General features: G+C 46.8%; 1 protein-coding gene across 1 annotated transcript in view; it reads left to right on the top strand.

The window, feature by feature from the left end:
- The first annotated feature begins 214 nt into the window (after positions 1-214).
- Positions 215-19,290, top strand: part of RXRG (retinoid X receptor gamma) — a 42,029-nt gene continuing 22,953 nt past the window's right edge. The window contains exons 1-2 of the mRNA XM_061185784.1: positions 215-263; positions 15,381-15,628. Coding sequence (XP_061041767.1) covers positions 215-263; positions 15,381-15,628 — 297 coding nt within the window. The remainder of the gene's footprint in view (positions 264-15,380; positions 15,629-19,290) is intronic.

Genomic DNA, 19,290 nt, shown 5'->3' on the forward strand with positions numbered 1-19,290 from the left:
GGCCGGCTCAACGCACGATGTGGACTCTCAGATCGAGAGGCAGATTCCCGACTAATCCCAGAGGGCTGGCCCAGCCCGAGCTGCCCGGGCTGGTAGGAAGCGATGACCACTCTTGCTAGCCCAAGTTGAAGGGAGCCCGGCTGCGCTCGGGAGCCGGGAGAGGCCGAGCGATTGAGCAGACGCGCCCGGGAAGACTATGAACTGAAGAGTCAACATGTATGGAAATTATTCTCACTTCATGAAGTTTCCCACAGGCTTCGGAGGTGAGTATTTCACATGGCTTCACCGTGGGGACCGTCTGGAGAGACGGAGCGGAGATGGGGAGATCCGGATAACTGGATTAGGATTGAATTAGGAGAGCATATATGTTTACAGGCATATACAGTGTGTTTCCGTGTGAGTGTGTGTGTGTGTGTGTGTGTGTGTGCATGAGAGAGGGACAGGGACCGGGACAGGGAGGGAGCGAGAGAGGGGGAGAGAATGGTCCGTAGGTGAAGATCTGTTTGCACATCAGAATGAGTGAACAGATGGGAGGATATGGGGATATTCTAAGGAGAGCCTCAACCCACTTGCTTGGGAATATGTCTGAGACAAAGGTAGACTAAGTGCATTGTTTTAACCCGGTGTGTTTGCGTGGGTGTGAAGAGTGGAAAAGGTAGGGGAAATTACCAGGAGGTACCTATTATCCAACTTGCCATGCGGAAAAAAAAATGTGACTAAAAAGGTTTTGCCTATATTAAGGGTCCCTGGGATACTTCATAACAAGGGACTGATTGTTTTATTTAAAAGCAGATTTCCTTAGAATTGGATTTTTTAAAAAAGAAAACATAGCACTTTAATTTGCCACCCTGTTTTCCTTCCTCTGTTTTCTCCCCTTTTGATTTGCTAATAGCCTCTTGTTCCCTCCCCTGCTGCTGCCCCCAATTCCATTTCCAGGGTCGCTGCCATCGGTCGGAATCTGGGAGTTGGTGGAGGGGGTGGGTGGTCCAGGTTCTCATAGCAGAAAACAGGCGAGCTGGAGCTCCAAGTTGCCAAGCCAGGCAGCGCAGCTGGGCGGCACTTCCCAGGGGCTGCCTTCACACCCAAGCACTTTGGTCCCAAGGCTCCTTCCATTCAGTGACAGAAGCAGCACGGTCGCCCAGCTTTGGATACATGGAACCAACAGCTGACCAACTGGCCTCTCACTTGGCATCTGGTGGCATATAGTTCGGGTTCTTGGGAGCCAAAGGGGAGAGCTTTTGCCCCGCGGATGCTGGCAGGCAAGACAAAGCAGAAATTCTTGTCAGGTATTGAGAACTGAAAAGTCCCTGCTCTCCCCACCTCCTGTGGGGACAGATAGGCCATTCATCTGAAGGCTTGGGGGCAAAGCTTGCCTACACCCTCTGGGCAGTCCCCTCTATAAGGTGTGATGGGACATGGCCAGTGGATGGGGTCCCTGTCCTGGAGTCATTAAGCCAGGGGGTTTGCTGATTCATTTGGGGTACATTGGGTGGTTTTGTGGGCCAAGCATGGAGTTAGGCGCTGGTAATACAGATGTGCATGAGATGTAGTCTCTACTATTTGGACTGGGCAAGCTTGTTATTACCCAGACACATTGTAATACTGCAGGGCATGTGCCCTATCTGTTGCAGCAGGAGGTTGCCACTTGGACACAGCGGGTGGGGGGCCATGGACACACATCCTGGAGGCGGTAATGCTGAAGTTCTTGGGGCCAGTATTGTGACATGACCCGGTGAGAGCGGTGGCCAAAGCTGTGACCTGGACATCTGATCTCCAGTTTACAGTTGGGTCCTGGGTGTGAAAAGCCTTTTCAGCTCCCATCTTGGTCCCATTCACAGCCGAGAAGTACTTTTTCTTTTTCCCTCTAAGTTCAGTTGTCTGAAGAACATGCTTATCCATGAGATTCTTGGGACCCCTGAGGTCTGTGAGTTTATGGCTTCATGACTGCCAAGGAGACCCTCTGCGACAGTTGGGGTGAATAAAAGGATTGAAGGTGGACAGATGTAGGGAGAGAACGTCTGGAGAAAGAAGATCTAGTCCAGAATTCACTGGGGGCTGCTGGCTGGAATCTTGGGACGGCAGCCTCCTAAGGGACCTCAAAGGGCATCTTAGCCCTCTTATATTATAGATGTGTAAACTGAGGCCTCAAGAAAAGCAGGAATAGTTTAAGGTTCTGTGGAGTTGAGGGGGAGAGCCCTTCTGGAAAAACTCCTGAGTCAAACTTCTAATAGTGTTCCTTCAATCTGATAGAGTGAAAAGAGCATGAAAGACACACACACACACACACGCACACACACAGAGAGAGAGAGAGAACTGAGTTTGGTTTCTAGGTTTTCACTTACTAGCTGTGTGACCTTAGGCAAGTTACTGAACCTCTCTAAGCCTCATCTCTAAAACAGAGTTTAACATCCCATCCTCAGATCATGGTTGTGAGCATTAAACGTGCAAATGCTTGAAAAAGCAGCTCTAGAGTGTTGTCTGTATATGTGGTATTTAGTAAAAGTTAATATTTTCATCCCCTTCATTTTGTTCAAGTACTAACATGCGAATTAATCTAAAAATCAGACATTACTGTAGAATAATGAATTAGGAATCTGGGGAAATAAAATTAAATCCATGAAGACCCACAGACGTTGCTGGTTTAAATTTTCATAATTGTGAGAGCTCTGGTATTTAGTGTAATTAGGTTTCAGATAAAAGGAAACACAACTGGCTGGACCATGGAAGAAGTAGGCTGATATAACATGAGGGGTGGGGGAGAAAGGATCATCTAGGCTGTTGAAACATCTCCCCCTAATGCTTCTTTTCCTCCCCATTCCTGAGGGAGGAGAACAGTTATTTTGTATAGTTCTGCTGATGTTTTCCATTTTGTTTGCTTTCGCCATCTAAGAGGCGGAAACACTGAGCAAAGGACAGGGACCCCTTGAAAACGGAGGTCTTCATGAGAACTTGCAGCGGTGAGGGAGGGAGGGAAGGAAGGAGGGGGACCCACCCGCAGGCACTGGGGAAACCTGAGGATGGGAGCAGACATTGCCTGCAGCCTCTCACCGCCTTTGCCCAAGCGCAGCAAGTTGTGATGCACATATTAAATGATTTAGTGCATAACCCCTGCCCTTCTCCATATTAGCAAATGCAACCACAGAGGGCTCCTGGGGTTTGTGAGGATCTCTAGGGAAGCAATGTCACCCTTGGGAAACAACACCTGAGATTTGCATCTGGGCTGTGCTTACCAGATATCAGGCCTTCCCCCCATCCGTGAACAAGACGCTGGTCGAAGTGGCCACAGAGTGGGGAGTAGTTGGGTTGCAGCAGCCCTACCAGCGTGCCCACTCTCCCAGCTCTGGGCCCTGCCATGTGATGAGGTGAGAGCCCTTTTCTTCTCCTTTTCTGCCAAGTCCTGGCTTTGCCAGCTGCCCAGTAAGAGATTTGTTTGCCTGGATGAGACAGTTGCTGCCTCTAAGAAGATGGCAAAACAAAGCCTGTAATCCCCCCGTCCAATTGTGCGGTAATCCTCAGGGTGAGAAGGAGATCAGGGGAGAGGGGACTTCTCTTGTTTCATTTAACAAGCACGCAGTGGCGCTTACTAAGTGCCAGCTACCATTGTAAACACTTCACTAGCATTATCTTATTTAATCCTCATGACAACCCAGTGAGTAGGTACTATTACCAATATTATCACGTTCCTTTTATCAGCGAGGAAACTGAGGCATTGCAAGGTACAGTAACTTCTTTTAAGGTCCCATAGCTGGAAAATGGCACGGCCAAGGCTTTGAACCCAGGGAGTCTGGCTCCAGAGTCCAGGACATGCTGAGTTGCCTCTCACAGCTTCTGTGGGCCACAGACTTGCTGCAGGAAGCTAAGGCAGCAGTGCCCGCCTTGAGGGGGTGAAGAGCCCTAAGCCAGCCACGGCACTGCCCAATGGTTGCAGACACAGTAGCCTGGCATTGAGGAATAAAGCGCAGGATAGGTTAGCAGTCACTCAGGAGCAATGGTGGCCTCTGGACAATTAACTGCTGCCTTCTTCTGGGGGCCTACTGATTTGTAAGAGTCCTGCCCTACAGACTCTGACCATTTGTGTAGAATACTCCCCTTCTCACCTAAGAATAGCCATAGAGGAGGGGTTGAGTTGGAGGTGCGTGCGTGTGTGTGTGTGTGTGTGTGTGTGTGTATGGAGGGCAATATGAGGATGTGGGAGGAGGGTATGTGTGTGTGCACACGCCGGAACATATTTTTCCCCTCCAACAAATGTGTGGGTGGCTAATAGGGACCTACCATGGATGTAAGTGGTTAGGGTTTATGTAGGAAGGAATAACTGTTTACGAGATTTAGGAAGGAACATATTCAGTATAAACTATTTTCTGAAACATTTACAATCTTACCAAGAGATAGAGAGCTGAATAGCAACTGGGGGAAGAAATTATGCAAAGAGTAACCAAAATTCTCCACCTCTTCCTTCCCTTCATTATGTAGCTTCTGTATCTGCAGAGAATTTAGCCACCAGAGTTGGGTGGCTGGGATGCCAGGGGCTCCCAGAGGAAGCTGCTATTTTCTCCTCTTATTTGAAAGTAGAAAACACAGAGGCCCAGGGAATCTAAGAAGTGAATGTTCTAGAATGCCTGGGTTTGGGTGGCTTTCATGAGATTGACCCAGGTCTTGGTTCGGCGATTTTCTCAAAAGAGTGAAAATAATAGCTGACGTTTATTAGACACCTTCCTTGTGCCAAGCCCTCTTCCAAGGGCATTACATGCACCATCTCATTTAATATTCTCAAGGACCCTAGGAGGTAAGGTACCGTTGTTATCCCTGTCCCTATTTTTACTGACAGAAATGTCGAGCCACAAGGAAGTTGGGTAACCTGCCCAAGATCACCCAGCTGGTAAGGAGTGGACCCAGGATCCAAATCCAGGCAGACGTCAGGAGTGTTGAGCTTAACCCTACACTGTGCATACCGCTTGCAGCTAGCTGGGGAAGGCAGAGGGGGTGGGAAGGGTGGAGAGGAGGTGGAGGGGGCGGGTGTGTGGAGTCCCAGATCCACCCCAAATGGGTGAATTATGTATAAGAACAACAATGAACATATTCAGTTCTTACCCTGTGCTCTTCACAACTTATTTAGGGATCATAATGCTTTTTCTTGAATATGCATACTTGCAGCAAATGAATAAAATGACAGGGGTAGGGGGCAGGAGACTGAGCCCTCAAAGGTGCTAATAAGACAAAGGTCAAAAAAATTTCCAGGTGAACCTCACTTGATTTTAATACACGGAACTTGATTTTGTATTCTAGGGTGGAGGTTGGCAAACTTCTCTACAGGGCCAGATAGTAAACATTTTAGTCTTGGCTGGCTGTAGTCTCTTCCACAACTGCTCAGATCTTCTGTTGTGATGAGGAAGCAGCTGTGGTCAAACGTATAAGCTAATGCACAGGGATGTGCCCTGTTGAGTATGTTTGCCAACCCCTAGGGCATCATTCCAGAGAAGTTTTATTACTGTTTCTGATTGTCCCCCTGTTAGCGTGATTAACAACACTACCTCTAAATAACTCCCCTGCACCCCTTCCCTTCCCTGCAAGAGCTGAATCTTTAAAGCTAGAAAAAGGACTTGCTTCTCACCCATTCTGACCCCTCAGTTACAGATGAGGACACTTGGGAAAGCAGGTGGGGCTTGCCCAGGACCTGTGGCTGTTTATGGTCTTCAAACTGGGTTCCCCTGAGCCCCCTCGGGAGCCACCTGGGGTGGCAGAAAGAGGGGTAGAGGGAGGCTAAGCCACAGAGAGCCCTCCCCCAACACGTTGGTAAAATAACAGTACTACCAACTACACAGGGTCAGGGTTAACTTTCCACAGTATAGGGATTCAATAAAATAAAGCCTGGATAATTGTAAACACACAATAAAAGTTCGTTTCTCTTTCCTACTTCAGAAAAGTTGGAGACTACGATAGTAAGTTCAGCTAAAATTTTGTAGGTAGGTTTTCCTTAGAGGAGGTATGCCTGTTCTTAAAGTGTCAGACTGTGCGGCAGGAGAGGCTGACAAAATGAAGTAAAGAAGACATCGATTCTGTGCCAGTTACAGAAAATTGCATTTTAATGAGTTATTCCAGGGCAGACACTCATGAGATCTGGCAGAAACAGAGCAATGACCTGGGACCTCCCATCCCTCTAATCTTCAGGATACCTTCGCCCCAGGCCAGTGTCCTTAATGAGTCATGTCCCCCTGAGTCTCCTCAATTTCAATTTGCATAACCTGGGGCCCTTGGCTCCCTTTATCAGATACTGTAACTGAGAAAGGGGTGAGGGAGAGAGCAAGAGTTTCTAGGTTCAAGACCAAACTCAAATTCCTGATGGGATTTCAGAATTCAGCATTTGAACTTAAAAAATGGAAAAGCTTGTGATCTTTGATTAAAAAAGCATTTACAAAAAGAGGAGCGGCAAAGAAAGTGCTTAATAAATATGTTGGGCTGTTTCTTCTAGGCTGGTTGCCTGGGTTTCATTTCTGTGACTCAGCATCTCTTTTGTCCCTCCTTCAGCTGGTCACTAGTGTCATGAGGAAGCAGTCTCTTGGAAGGCTTGGGGCTCACGGTACCTATGTTTTCTCAGCCCCAGTGACATGGGGAGCAGAGCGAAGGTTAGAGATCTTCAGGAGGGAAAGTATATCCAGACTGCTCCGGGAATGCCTGTCAATCATTCATTTAGCACACCTTGGCTCAGCATCTGGCTTGTGCAAGAGTTGTGCGGGACACCGAGAACTAAGACCCATCCTCTGCCTTGAAGGAGTATATAAACCAGTTACAAGATCTGAAGTCAGCAGAACAGTTAGAGATGAATTATTCTTGGAAACGTTTCTTGGGGCTGAGGTTAAGTGAATAGATTCAAGGAATTTAGGTACCTGGAACCTGAGAACAAATAATACCATGTCCATTACCCAATGGTAACATTGCACTAGGGATATGGTTTGCTGTATTTTAAGACAACTGCAGTCTTTAGAAGACAGTCCATATTGAGAGGCTAGGGAGAGCATATATGTACAAGAAGCCTATATAGACAGAGAAAGGGATTGAAGTCATGGATTCAAGAGCTGGGTGTGGGCAGAATTGGTGTTCAAGGACTTCAGGAACAAGGGGTGAGAGGGGGGCACCTTCAGCAAATGCCTGGAGCACTTCCTGGCATTCGTCTTGGTGGATGGGCTGGTACATGGTGTATCAGTGCATGGAACTTGTTTAAAGGGACAGACAGCCTGTCCTCGTTGGTGGAGACCCTGCTCCAGTACCCCGTGGTGCCTCGAATGTGTTAGGGATGGCACAATATCCATCTGTACCAGAGAAGTTCAAATTTGGTCCTGGGTGGGAAGGCTGGTTTGCAGGCCAAATGCCATTAATTACATGTAGGAAGGTTGACAGAAATAATGCTAGACTCAGATTCTAGGTCTCTAATAATTCACAATAAGCACTTGAAAATGTCACTTTATCATTCTGAACCTCAGTTTTCTAATCTGCCTGATGGGGATAATTTCTGCCCTTCCAACTCTTCTGAGTCAGTTTGAAGTTTGACTGGAACAGACAGTGGCCTCCAAGGGACTGCTCTATCCGTAGTGCCTAGCACGGAGCCTGGCACACAGTAGGCACTCAACAAATATTTTTTGACTGACGGAACCAATAATTGATATGGAAATACACAGCAGATAATTATAAAGAGTTTTATGAATGTAAGGCGGTATGCGGTGGATGGAATAAGCTTGGACCTGGGAGCAGAAGACCCAGTGTTTTTGTCCTGTGTGGCCTCGACCTAGTCATGCAACTTCTCTGGGATTGGTTTCTCTCCTATAAAGTAAAGTGGTTCTTCAAGTCCCGAAGTCTGGTTTCTACCCCGAAACAATATGGCCTTATTAATTTATGACAGAATTAATTTGGAATGGTGATTAAATTGATCATGGCAGGAGCTAGTTTGTATTTGCTCATTCATGAAAAAATAACAAAAAAGGTTTGTTAAGCAACTAAGATTGTAGAAGTGTTGAGCCTCTTTAAGTTACATCGTTTTCGAGCAATTTAAAAAGCAAGCATAGTAGGAACCTCATTAGCATATTAACGGAGTGTTAATTACAAAAGAGTCTTTTAAAGCAGATTTTATAAAATCCCCACTTAATAACCATTAGCTTGTGGTACTGGAAGCACAAACTCTTCACGTGTGTTACTTAGAAGTAATAAAATCGTAATTTAAAAGTAATCTGCCAACTTGTCATGAATTTAGACTGATTTTTCTCTCAATTGATCCAAATGAGTGAGGTTTTGCTATAATTATATATAATGCTGGTAATAATGAGGCTGATTATCAATCTTTGCCTGCTTTTCACTCCCTCCATCATTACAGGTTTTAGGGGAGGGGGTGGGGGTGGAGGGAGAAGGGAGGGATGGAGGGGGGAGTGGAGGATGCCAATCTCCCCCTCCCCCTTCTCCAGGCACTAGAAGAAGCAACCTCCAGCCCCTGCCCTGAACAGCCAGCCAGCTCTCCTTTGGGGACTGCAGGAATCAGGCAGAGCTACGCTGTGTGAGCCCAGAAAGGCTGGCCAGTTGGCCAGGGCTGCACACAGCGGTGTCAGCCTATCAGCTGCTCTGTTCTCTTATTCCTGCTGAGAGGCCAAGGGGGCTGAGCCTCGGCGGCAGAAGGAGTGTCTCTTCTCCCACAGCTCGCTAGCCACTTCCATCACGTTTCTTCATTTTCCCCATCAAGAAAGCCAGAAAGGACACTGGTAGCAGAGAAAGCTTCCTGTTAAGAGATGCAGCCTCTACTTCTTCTCACTCCCTGAGAACTAATAGCTTGGTGTCCACATCTGTTAAAATGTGGAGCTCAGTGCCTGTAAAATACCTTCCCGTCCGGTCTCAGGGTGGCCGTGCGGCTCTGATGTGTATGCGAAAGGGTTTGGAAAATGCCACAGCAGTTTAAATATAAGAAATGCATATTAGACAGCCCCTGGCATCTGAGTACCCCTTCTGCGGAAGAAAGAGGGAGGAAAAGGCTGAGCTGAGCTGGGACCCCTGATGAAGGAAACCAGAACTTGTGTTTGATGTGAGAGGCTGGAGTCAGATGGAAAGTGTACTAGTCAGAAAGTGCCAGGTCATATACACACTACTATATATAAAATAGATAACTAATAAGGACCTACTGTATAGCACAGGGAACTCTATTCAATACTCTGTAATGGCCTATATGGGAAAAGGATCTAAAAAAGAGGGGATATATGTATATGTACAACTGATTCACTTTGCTATACACCTGAAACTAACACAACATTGTAAGTCAACTATACTCCAATAAAAATTAAAAGAAAAGAAAAAGAAAGTGCCAGGTCAAAGTCCTGAGAGAGGCCATGATTCGGGTTCGGAAGGGCAGAGTTGGGGACAGAAATTGGGCCCAGGGAGGCTTGATGGAAGAGTGGTCCTGAGTAACTGCTATAAGGAGCTGCACAGCTAGTATAGTATATGGTGGGGCTGGGATTAAAATCCAGGTCTGCTGCTTTTCCCCTAGAATCAAATGCCACTTGTATATTTTACTAGCCATGTTCTCTTGGGCAAGTTATTTCATTTCTCTGTCCCCCAGTTTTTGCATTTGTACAATAGGGGTGAGAGTTGGTAACCTCAAAGGGATTTGTAGGGATGAAATGAGTCAATATCTGTAAAGTGTTCAGAACCATGTCTGGCTCATGGCAATTGCTTAATAAATATTATCTGTTGTTGTTACTTAGTAGAGGAGATAAAATTTAAGTGTCAATTAAGTGTCTTCATACGGCAGACCCTGGCCTACCTCTCTTGCAGCCTGTCTGTGTATTACAAGCCAAGCTGGGAAAGGGTGTGTGAGCAAGTTTCCCTTCAGCTAGGAAGAACAAGCCAGGTTTCCGAATATTCTATGATTCTTAGGCTTATGTACTACATTCCTCCATTGGAGAAAAGGAGGCAGATTGGGTGTGAGATTGTGCCCACCGTGACAGAGAGTAGAGTGGGGTAGGGCCCTGTGATGTTCCCTTGACTTCAAATGGAGAGTTCTGACTCTTAGAAATAGCAAGTTTTTGCCTCTGTCCCCTTCCCTGTGGGTGGGTATTAACCATTATCAATGATTCATCATAAGTTTCCATTCCATCCTGAAGCTGGGACAGTGAATTCTCTACCCAGGTACAGCAGTAAAGGGGTGGAAACACCAAGCCATTTGTTCCCTTATCTAGCCAATTAGAAAGACTCACGCTTAACATTTTACGTTTATTGGCTGAGGATAAGGTTGCTAAGCAACTTCCTTGCCTTGGTAAGAATTCTGTAGTTCTAAGTACCTGGGCTTCTCTTTCTCAATAAGTACTCCCTCAACACACACATGCAATTTGTTGTCTAGAGATTGCAGAGATTTTGGATTTGGTAAACATCAGGGACACAGATTTCTTATGCAAATAATTTCTACTTATGAACTCTATATATAGTTGTATACATTAATTAACCAAAAAAACTATTCCATTCATTGATTAGGCAACAAATATTTTTTGAGCATCTAGCATGTTCCAGGCACAGTGCTAGATACCACAATGATAATCGTGGTGAAATTTAAAATATGTGACAGCCAGTAGGTCACCAGGTACTCAGAATGGAAGTTAGCATGGAGGATATCTTTGTGCTGGGATGGGAGATCTGGAGGGTCCTAGGGGAAGGGTTGGGGTGGCTGGGATAATGGAGGGACACTCTGGGCTCAGAGGAGTGGCTAATATTATAAACAACTGGTATGTACGTACTAGTGTATGGTAGTGACAATCCTTAACAGAGCACTTACTATTGGCATGGCTTGGGTTAAACCCTTTACTTACATAATCTTCTACAATGGTATTCAAGCCAGACTCAGGTCTCCCTCACCACTTTTACAGTATGGTAAGTAATTGCAGCTGCTACCACTGAGCCAGTCGTCTCAGATGCTCTTAGCACCCCTGAGATAGGTATGCGTATCTCCATTTATGGCTGAGGAAACTGTGGATGAGAGAGGTCCAGTTCCTGGCTCAAGTTTATATGACTGAAAAGTGGTACAACCTCAATCCAACCTAGGACTTTTGGGCTTCAGAGGCTTGTAGTCCACGTAGACTGCACCCCTAATGCCCATAGAATGCACACACAGGCTTCGGAAATCAATAGAGTGTATGCACCTTGCAGATTTCCAAAGAGCTTTGCTTCCTGGTGACACTATCAGCATCTCAAAGTGCAATCTGGGATCCCAAACAGCCTGAAGGGCTAACATGGTCCAGCTGATGATGACAGGGGCCCCTCGGCAAGTGGTCCAGACTCAGACCATTCCAGACCACCACCTGCACTTCTTTTAGATGCCAGTGAGCCATATGCTACCTACCTCAATGTTCATGGAACAGCATTGGAAGGGATCTTAGAAGCCATTGGGTGCTGGCTCCTTACTGGGGAGAATGAGGCCCGGGAATACGAAAGGCGTTTCTTCAGTATGCCGCCAGGAGAGAAGAGAAGCTCCTGAGAAAGTCCTCTCCCATCAGATTAGTTAATTTCTATAAAAATCATGGCTGTGCTAAGAGAATGAACTCTGCAGAGTACAGATTTTGTGTATTTCCCAGGCATCTGACAGTGGGCACGGTGTGAGGGGCTGACGGGGATCAAGAGGGTGTGTGGTCAGGGAGCGAGCAAGGCTGATGGGCTGCAGAGGCTGGAGAATTGGGCTCCCAGCCTCTGCAGAGGAGCCAGGGAAAGACATTAGAGAAAAACTTGACTTCGGATTTGGACTAGAACCCAGGTTTGTGGAAAACTTGTGCTAGCTGTAATTCCCACATGGCTATGAAAAAAAAGGAGTGAGAGCGAAAGAGGCTGATAAAAATGTCATGGGCAGGTATGCTTTAGAGTCTATTTGGGAGAATGGATTAATTTTCCATTGAGAAACACTTTTGTCATCATAGGCATTGTTTTCCTCCTTTCCTAAAAGCAAGGCTGTTTATTTCTAAGAAACGCTGGGTCATTGTGAGAGGCAAAGAACCAAAATGCGTTTGTGTAAGATGTATTTGTCTTTTGGAATTTTACTTAAAAAAATACGGTTATAAAGTAGCCCGTCTCTTCTGGGTCATTGACTCAACAGAAACAAACCACATTTTAAAGGCCATTGTAAATCAAACTTTAACTGTGTTTCATTCTATCTCAGCAATGTACCATTGTCATCACTGAGTAGTCACGGCATATTCTGATTGTCTTAATTTATATTATTATTAATTATAATAAAAACAATATACTTTTAAATTTCAAATCTCTCTCACATACCATTTTATTCTGGAAACAATTTGCAAATTTCCCCAAGTCCATATTTTTATATTTTTGCACAGTTCATGTTTCTTAAACGTCATACCTTTGCATGCTATTTTCATGACATTGAACATGTGTTCTTGTACTTAGAAGTGTTCTGAGGTCAATTTACTTTTCTTTTGAAAACTTAAATAGCAATTTTGAGGAACATCATTTTATATAAAAAATGGAAGCAGAGTCACTTGCTGTAAATAGGAGACAGTGAAAATGAATATAAAACTATTAATATTTTCAAAAAGTTTGCCTACATACCGCTTAAAATACCAGCTAAAATGTCCCTTACCACTGGTTTTGCAGTTTCCATACCTTGGGAACTCTCAGGTTGATGAATGTGTGAAGGAAAATCTTGTTCCTGTCTGTCCCATAGCTCTGAGCCTGGTGTCAGGCACTGGGCTTTACCTTGGGGATATAGAAATGAAAGGCGTAGTCCCTGAGATCCAATTAAAACCGAATATGCAGGGCCCTTTGGTCCATTTTTGGAAAGCCGACGCTGGAAGGGAAAGTCGATTTCCCTCAGATGGCTTGGCTGTGGGGAAGGACAGCTGTCATCCCAGCCAAGTTCACGGCTCCTTGCCCATCAAGTCGTGCTGGCTCCTAACTCACCTGTCACATGTTATCTTAGTAACAGGCTCAAGGTGTACATTGGCCTCTTTAAATGTCACAGACTTCCAGCGCCTCAGAAGAGTCTAAAATTGTTCTTTCTAATCAGTGACCATCTGGGAAGATTTTTGTTTTTTCTGTCTTGAGTTCTTGGAAGGTGCCCTCTTCTCTCTCCTTCAGATGAACTTTCAGCATGAGATCATTTCATAATTGAGTCACCTTGTACTTTGTGATATGATGGCTCTCCGAATCATCTCTGCTGTCCTTGACAGAGCACACAGGAGAGAGCACGGGCTTCAGATTGACAATTTGAATCTAGGCTCTGCCGCTTACTTCCCAGCTAATGCCGGTACAGTGCTAGTGGTGAGGATACATAAACAGACACTTTTTTCCCCTCTCAATTTAGTGAAAAATACAAGGAAATACACAAGCTGTTACTTACAAAACAGAAAAGGGCATTAAACCAGAGTAGGAATACCAGGGAAGACTTCCTGGAGGAGGTGATACTTGAGTTAAACCTTGAAAGATGAATCGGAACTTGCTAGACAAAGGAGGTGGGGGTAAGTCATCCCGGAACTGGGAGCAGCATGGGGGTGAGACTGAGCCTAAGTGGTCTCATCTGTAAAAGGCTGAGATGATCCTCATAGGCCTATTATCAGGATAAAATGAGTTAATGTATGGAAATTGCCTATTCAGGACACATAAGAAGTGTCTCACTTGTTCATTTAAACCCCTTACCACTTCTCTGTGGACCCAGAGCATTTGGTTCACCTCAGTTGTGGTACTTAAAAGATCATGATTGGGATTCATCTGTTTATGAAACAAGACACCTGATAGACTGAAACTCCTAGGTAGAATCACCAGAAGGGCACAGCCTCCTCAGACATGGGAGTGACTGTTCTCTCCATAAGTAGACCTTAACTAAGTTAGTAGATGCTCCAAAGGGCAACTCCAGGTTGACATTTTTCTAGTGGGACATTTATGTTTAAGAATAGCTGCACAGTTATACCTCTCATGCTCCACGCTCCCCTCCAGAATGTGAAGAGAGCACCTCCCTCCCTAAATTCTGTTCCTAATACTATGCTCAGTGCTACTGAGGTCTCCGAAAGGCTTAAGACATGCAGTGCCTTCTCTGCATGTAGAAGGCCCTCAAGAGATATTCCTTGAACCAACAGTGAACCACCTAAGGTCAGGCACGTGACTTACTCCCTTCAGCATCCTATCTGCCTGGCGTGGTGTTGGGCTCCAGTAGGAAGTGGAGAGAATTGGATGGTTTCTCCAGCAAACCATGCTTACTGACCACCCCTCCCCTTAATCCTCTCATGTCCCATCCACGAGGACAGCACAGGTGCCGTGGTGGAGCCTAACACATGGTTTCTTTGAATCTGTTCTTGCATGCCAGCCACACAGGGCAGTGGCACTGTGGCTTAGGGTGGGCTCCTCTGTTATTTCCCCAGTATCCACTCTGCTGCTGCGGACCTCAGGCTCACAGCTCCTCTATTCTGGAGAGAATGTTCCATGCCAAGCTCCTGAGATGGCAGTGGGGCACCTTTCTTTTCTTTCATCTTGAGTTGCAGCTAAACTTGGGCTCAACTTATCTGGGGAAAATGGTACCAGGTGCCATCTGCCCAGAGCCCATTTCATAGACACTTGTGGCCACAGCTCCCTATCCCCAGAGGCAGAAACACTCTGGGCAGGCCTGGCTGCGCTTGCCTTCCTGGGCCTCTGTGGCCATTGAGCCATGCCCAACCATCCTGAGTCTTCTTCCCTGAGCGCTGATTAACCTTCCAAGAGATTGGCAGGGCAAGAACCTTATGGGCATGAAGCTGCAAAAGCTACTGGCAGTCAAGGGCATGATAACAGCCTCTGCCTTCCCCATGGTCATTATGGAATGTGTTCCCAACAGCAGGAACTGTGTTCCCTTCGGTTCTGAATCCCTAGCACCTGATGTAGTTCCTGCACCTTAATAGATGTTCGTTACATATGAATGAATGAATTTCTCCTGACTTTATAGGTTCAGCCCTGCCCCAGTTCTCAGAGCAATATGAATTTGAGGCAGGGAATTCTGGAGCAGCCTGGACACCTGCTCACTCCATCCCCTAACTGGGGGTTTGGTATTGACTCACCTTCCCTGTCTGGCTGGCTCAGGTCACAGTCACCCAGGCCTGGGGACATGTGGGCTATGCCCCTGTGGCCCTGGCTATTGATCTGACACGATTCAAGGTGAATGTCATGTGGTGCACCAGAGAACTGGCACATCGATGAGTATTTCAGCAGGCCCTTTCCCCTCTCTGGTCTTTGCTTGCCTTTATTCTACCAGCTGTGGGAGTTCACAGGTGTGCAGGTGTGGCGGGAAGGAGGGGAAGGATATAGGAAACAAAAGGAGAGGGCTCTGTCCTAGTGTGCCATCCCTGTGTTCCCCTAGCCTCTCATCACCTTTGATCTTCTCCTTACAGGTTCCCCCAGCCACTCTGGCTCCACGTCCATGAGCCCATCGGCAGCCTTGTCCACAGGGAAGCCCATGGACAGCCACCCCAGCTACACTGACACCCCAGTGAGTGCCCCACGGACTCTGAGTGCAGTGGGGACCCCCCTCAATGCCCTGGGCTCTCCATATCGAGTCATCACTTCTGCCATGGGCCCACCCTCAGGAGCTCTTGCAGCCCCTCCAGGAATCAATTTGGTTGCCCCACCCAGCTCTCAGGTAGGTGTCCGTCTGTCCTCTCCAACGTCTTTCCAGACATCCTAAATAGTTTCATCCTGGCACAGAGGCAGCACTCAGCAGGTGCTTAATGCATGCTTGCAAAGGGATTGGGTTGTCTCTGCAGACTTTCCTCCTGCAGGGCCTTCATTGAGTGTGCCCTCAGGCAGAGCAGCCCCAGAGCACTGATGATGCCTCATGGTCCAGGAAACCGTGGCTGAAAGGGAGCCACCCCTGTGGTTTCAATGGTTCAGCCCTGGCTGTGATTTCAGTGTCTCTCAGGCCTGTTTGTCTCCCCTGGGGTGGACCCCCTTGATTCTTCTCAATACTGGGTATTCTTCGAGTCAGTGAAGTGCCCAGTGCTCTATGACATGCTATAGGGCAGCGGTCCTCAACCTTTTTGGCACTAGGGACCGGTTTCGTGGAAGACAATTTTTACACGGATGAGGGGGTTGGGGGGGCGGGGAGCAGGGGGATGGTTCAGCGGTAATGCGAGCAGTGGGGAGCGGCAGATGAAGCTTCACTCACTCGCCCGCTGCTCACCTCCTGCTGTGCAGCCAGGTTCCTAACAGGCAGCAGACCGGTACCAGTCTGGGACCCCACCGGTTGAGGACCCCTGCTATAGGGGATACCGAAATGATCAGGATGTGGTCTTTGCTCTCCAGGAGCTTACAGTTGAGAGGGGAAATAGGCAGGTGTGCCACATGGATAAATCTAGAACAAGGCAGACTGTGTTACCTACATGCTATCTCTGAGATAGAGGTAAAGATTATGGAAACTCGGGGGAAAAAAAAAACCCCTCACTTTAATTCCTAGTGCCTTTTGCTACAACAGAGGCAAAGATGTATATCCATGGTAGATACTACATTGTTGCTCTGAGGAACCTACAGGATGGCCAGATGCTGTGTACTTCCTTCTAGCAATGTCACACTGAGATTATCAACCTTCCCTTCTTGTAGTGGTCAGCTATTGCTGTAATGATGCTGCATGACAAACAATCCCCAAATTGCCATGGTTTACAAAAACACACATTTTTTTCTTACTCACAGGTTTATGTGTTGGCTAGGAAGGTTCTGTTTCAGATGGTGGGTGAGCTGGGCTAGGCTGCAGCCTGGGTGCAGGTCAGCTCCTCATGTCCCAGACTAAAGAAGCAGCAGCTTCTTGGGGCATGCTTTTCTCAAGGTATCTCCCAGGAATGCGAAAGTCTAAAACAAATCAGGAAAATACAGTGAAGTCTCTGCTCACATCATGTCCATTAATATCCCATTGGCCTAAGAAAATTGTGTGACCAACTCCAACATTGGTGGGACAGGGGAATAGTTTGTGCCTGTTTTATTGGGAGGAATTACAAAGACACAATGCAAAGGATATGAAGAATTAGGAACAATGATCCCATCCACCAGACTCTCCTCTCTCACTGTTCTGGTATCTCACTATTGGGCCAGGGTCCCTCAGGACATCTAGCAGCAGAATTAGTAGGTCCTGTAGCCTCCTTTGAATTTATAGTTCTAAGAAGAGGCAGGACTCCCACTGTGTTCGCATTTCTTACTACTACAAAGAGAACTTCAGAGACTATCCCTAGAGTCCCTTCCAAGACATTTCACGTGCTCAGAGTCTGAAAGCAAAGCCATGTGGAGTCATAGAATTTTACAGCCAGTAAGGACTTCAGTAATTTTTTCATCTATGGATTAGAGAATCTGGAGAAGACCTTAGCGATCATCTAGTGTACGGATTGCAGGAGCCAGGGGCCAGGCGGGTAACACAGGTAGGTGAATGAGCCTGGTGCGGTCTGTACAAAGCTGCCCTCCTCCCCTGAAGCCGTTCAAATTCAAAGACTTTAAGTACTCCACGGGCCAAGCAGAGTACTTCTGTGGGTCCCATTTGGCCAGACCTTTGAACCCCAATTTGGAATCTAATGGCTTTCACCTGTAGGATCTTTTTCAGAGTACACATTTCTCCCTTATACCATATTTTGGCCCTTGTGTGTGTTGTAAAAACCCCGCAGAGGATTCTAACTGCCCCACCCCTGCCCAGCTGAGAACCACTAGTTCTGTCTAAGTCCTTCAGCCCACATAGGCTCAGTGGGCTCAGGTGATGTGTCCAACCTCACACAACCAGTCACAGCAGAGCCAGGGTTAGACCCCAAGTCTCCACACCCTCACTCAGTCTTTATGATGCTGCGTTTGCCCACTGCTGTGGTGTATTCTGACTTAACCAGTGACCCCAGGATCTTCCTGTTGGCTGCCAAGGATTAAAAGATGAATAATCGGTGCTCCCAAGGAGTCTTGTGAGGGACGTGCCACATCATGCAGATAAATTTTAACGTTGTACGTGCTGTCGTAGGTGTAGGGGCAGAACCGAAGGGAACATAGAAAAGGGCCCTGTGAACTTCCTGTTGTGTCTTCTGGATGTCAAACACTTGGATGAGTGGGGACCAGACAGTGGTGGGGAGGGACATGGGTTTATGCCACCCTCACCCACTATCATCGGCAGAGCTGGTGATACCATACCCTTTAGAATGTGGGACTTGAAGAGATTGGTTTATTCATATTCATTCATGTGAACAGATGCCAGGAAGGCAGGTCAAAGTCAATAGGTTAGAGACAGAAAGAAAGGTGGAAGTTCTGGGACAAAAGTGAAACTTTGCAAAGGACATTCACATTCATTCAAATAACTATTTAGCAGGATCTACTCTGTATCAGGCACTACTTGATACTGTCCTAGGTTCTGGGGACAAGCACTAAATAAGCCTGTACTTTCATGGCAGTTACACTGTAGCAGGCAAGACAGACAAAAACGAAATGAATAAACCGGATAGTTTCAAATGGCAATCATTGTATCCGGGAAGGAATAAGACAGGGTGAGGTAATGACCAGTGACAGGGCTTGTGGGTGGGGAAGGGGCAAGGCACCGGCCCTCCAAGCCTGCTTTTAGCAACCACACTCCAGTCTAATTGAGCCAAACCTGGCCAATAAATTCAGCTTCACAGCCATGTGAGTGGCAGGGCCGCTATTCCTGGACCATATGTCTGTACAGAGGGATTGGGGTTGAAAGGTCAGCTGAAAGCTTTGGTCCTGGCCAACTGGGCTGTGTGCAGAGGCCAAGGCCAAGTTTGGCTTTGGGAGCTATATTAAGCTTGCCAGCACTGGTGAAGCTGAGCAGCGTTTGGGGCTTGGGTTGTGGAGCCACACGGCAGTGACACTTTGCCCAATTAACTAGATAACACATGATATCTAGTGCTCTCAGTGTTAGCCACGGTGAGTTGGACTCTGAACACTGAATAGACGATTCCTATGCATCCTGCCTTTCTTGCCCAGGATTGAGGCTGAGTGGGACTTGTCCGGGAAACATGCGCCTTCTGTGACCTGGGTCTAGGGTAAGTGCAATTTGGGGGTGAAGGGAAGTGCTCGGTGTGGGAGCAGCAGGGGGGGGTTGTCGCGTTCTGTGCTCTGTCTTCCCGGTGTTTGAGCTTCTTTTTTTTTTTTACTCTTGTTGGATTTTCAGTCTTGAGGAATAAAGAGAAATGAACTGATACTCCGGAGGCAGGGACTGGGTAAACTTTTGCAAACCACTTTAACTTATATTTATCTCAGTTCCCTTTTCTCTATTGTGGGGTAACACATTTTGCCCTGATTACCCTACAGGGATTTTTATGAATATCAAAG

Source organism: Eubalaena glacialis, chromosome 3 (assembly GCF_028564815.1).
Source record: "Eubalaena glacialis isolate mEubGla1 chromosome 3, mEubGla1.1.hap2.+ XY, whole genome shotgun sequence".
NCBI classification, from domain to species: Eukaryota; Metazoa; Chordata; class Mammalia; order Artiodactyla; family Balaenidae; genus Eubalaena; species Eubalaena glacialis.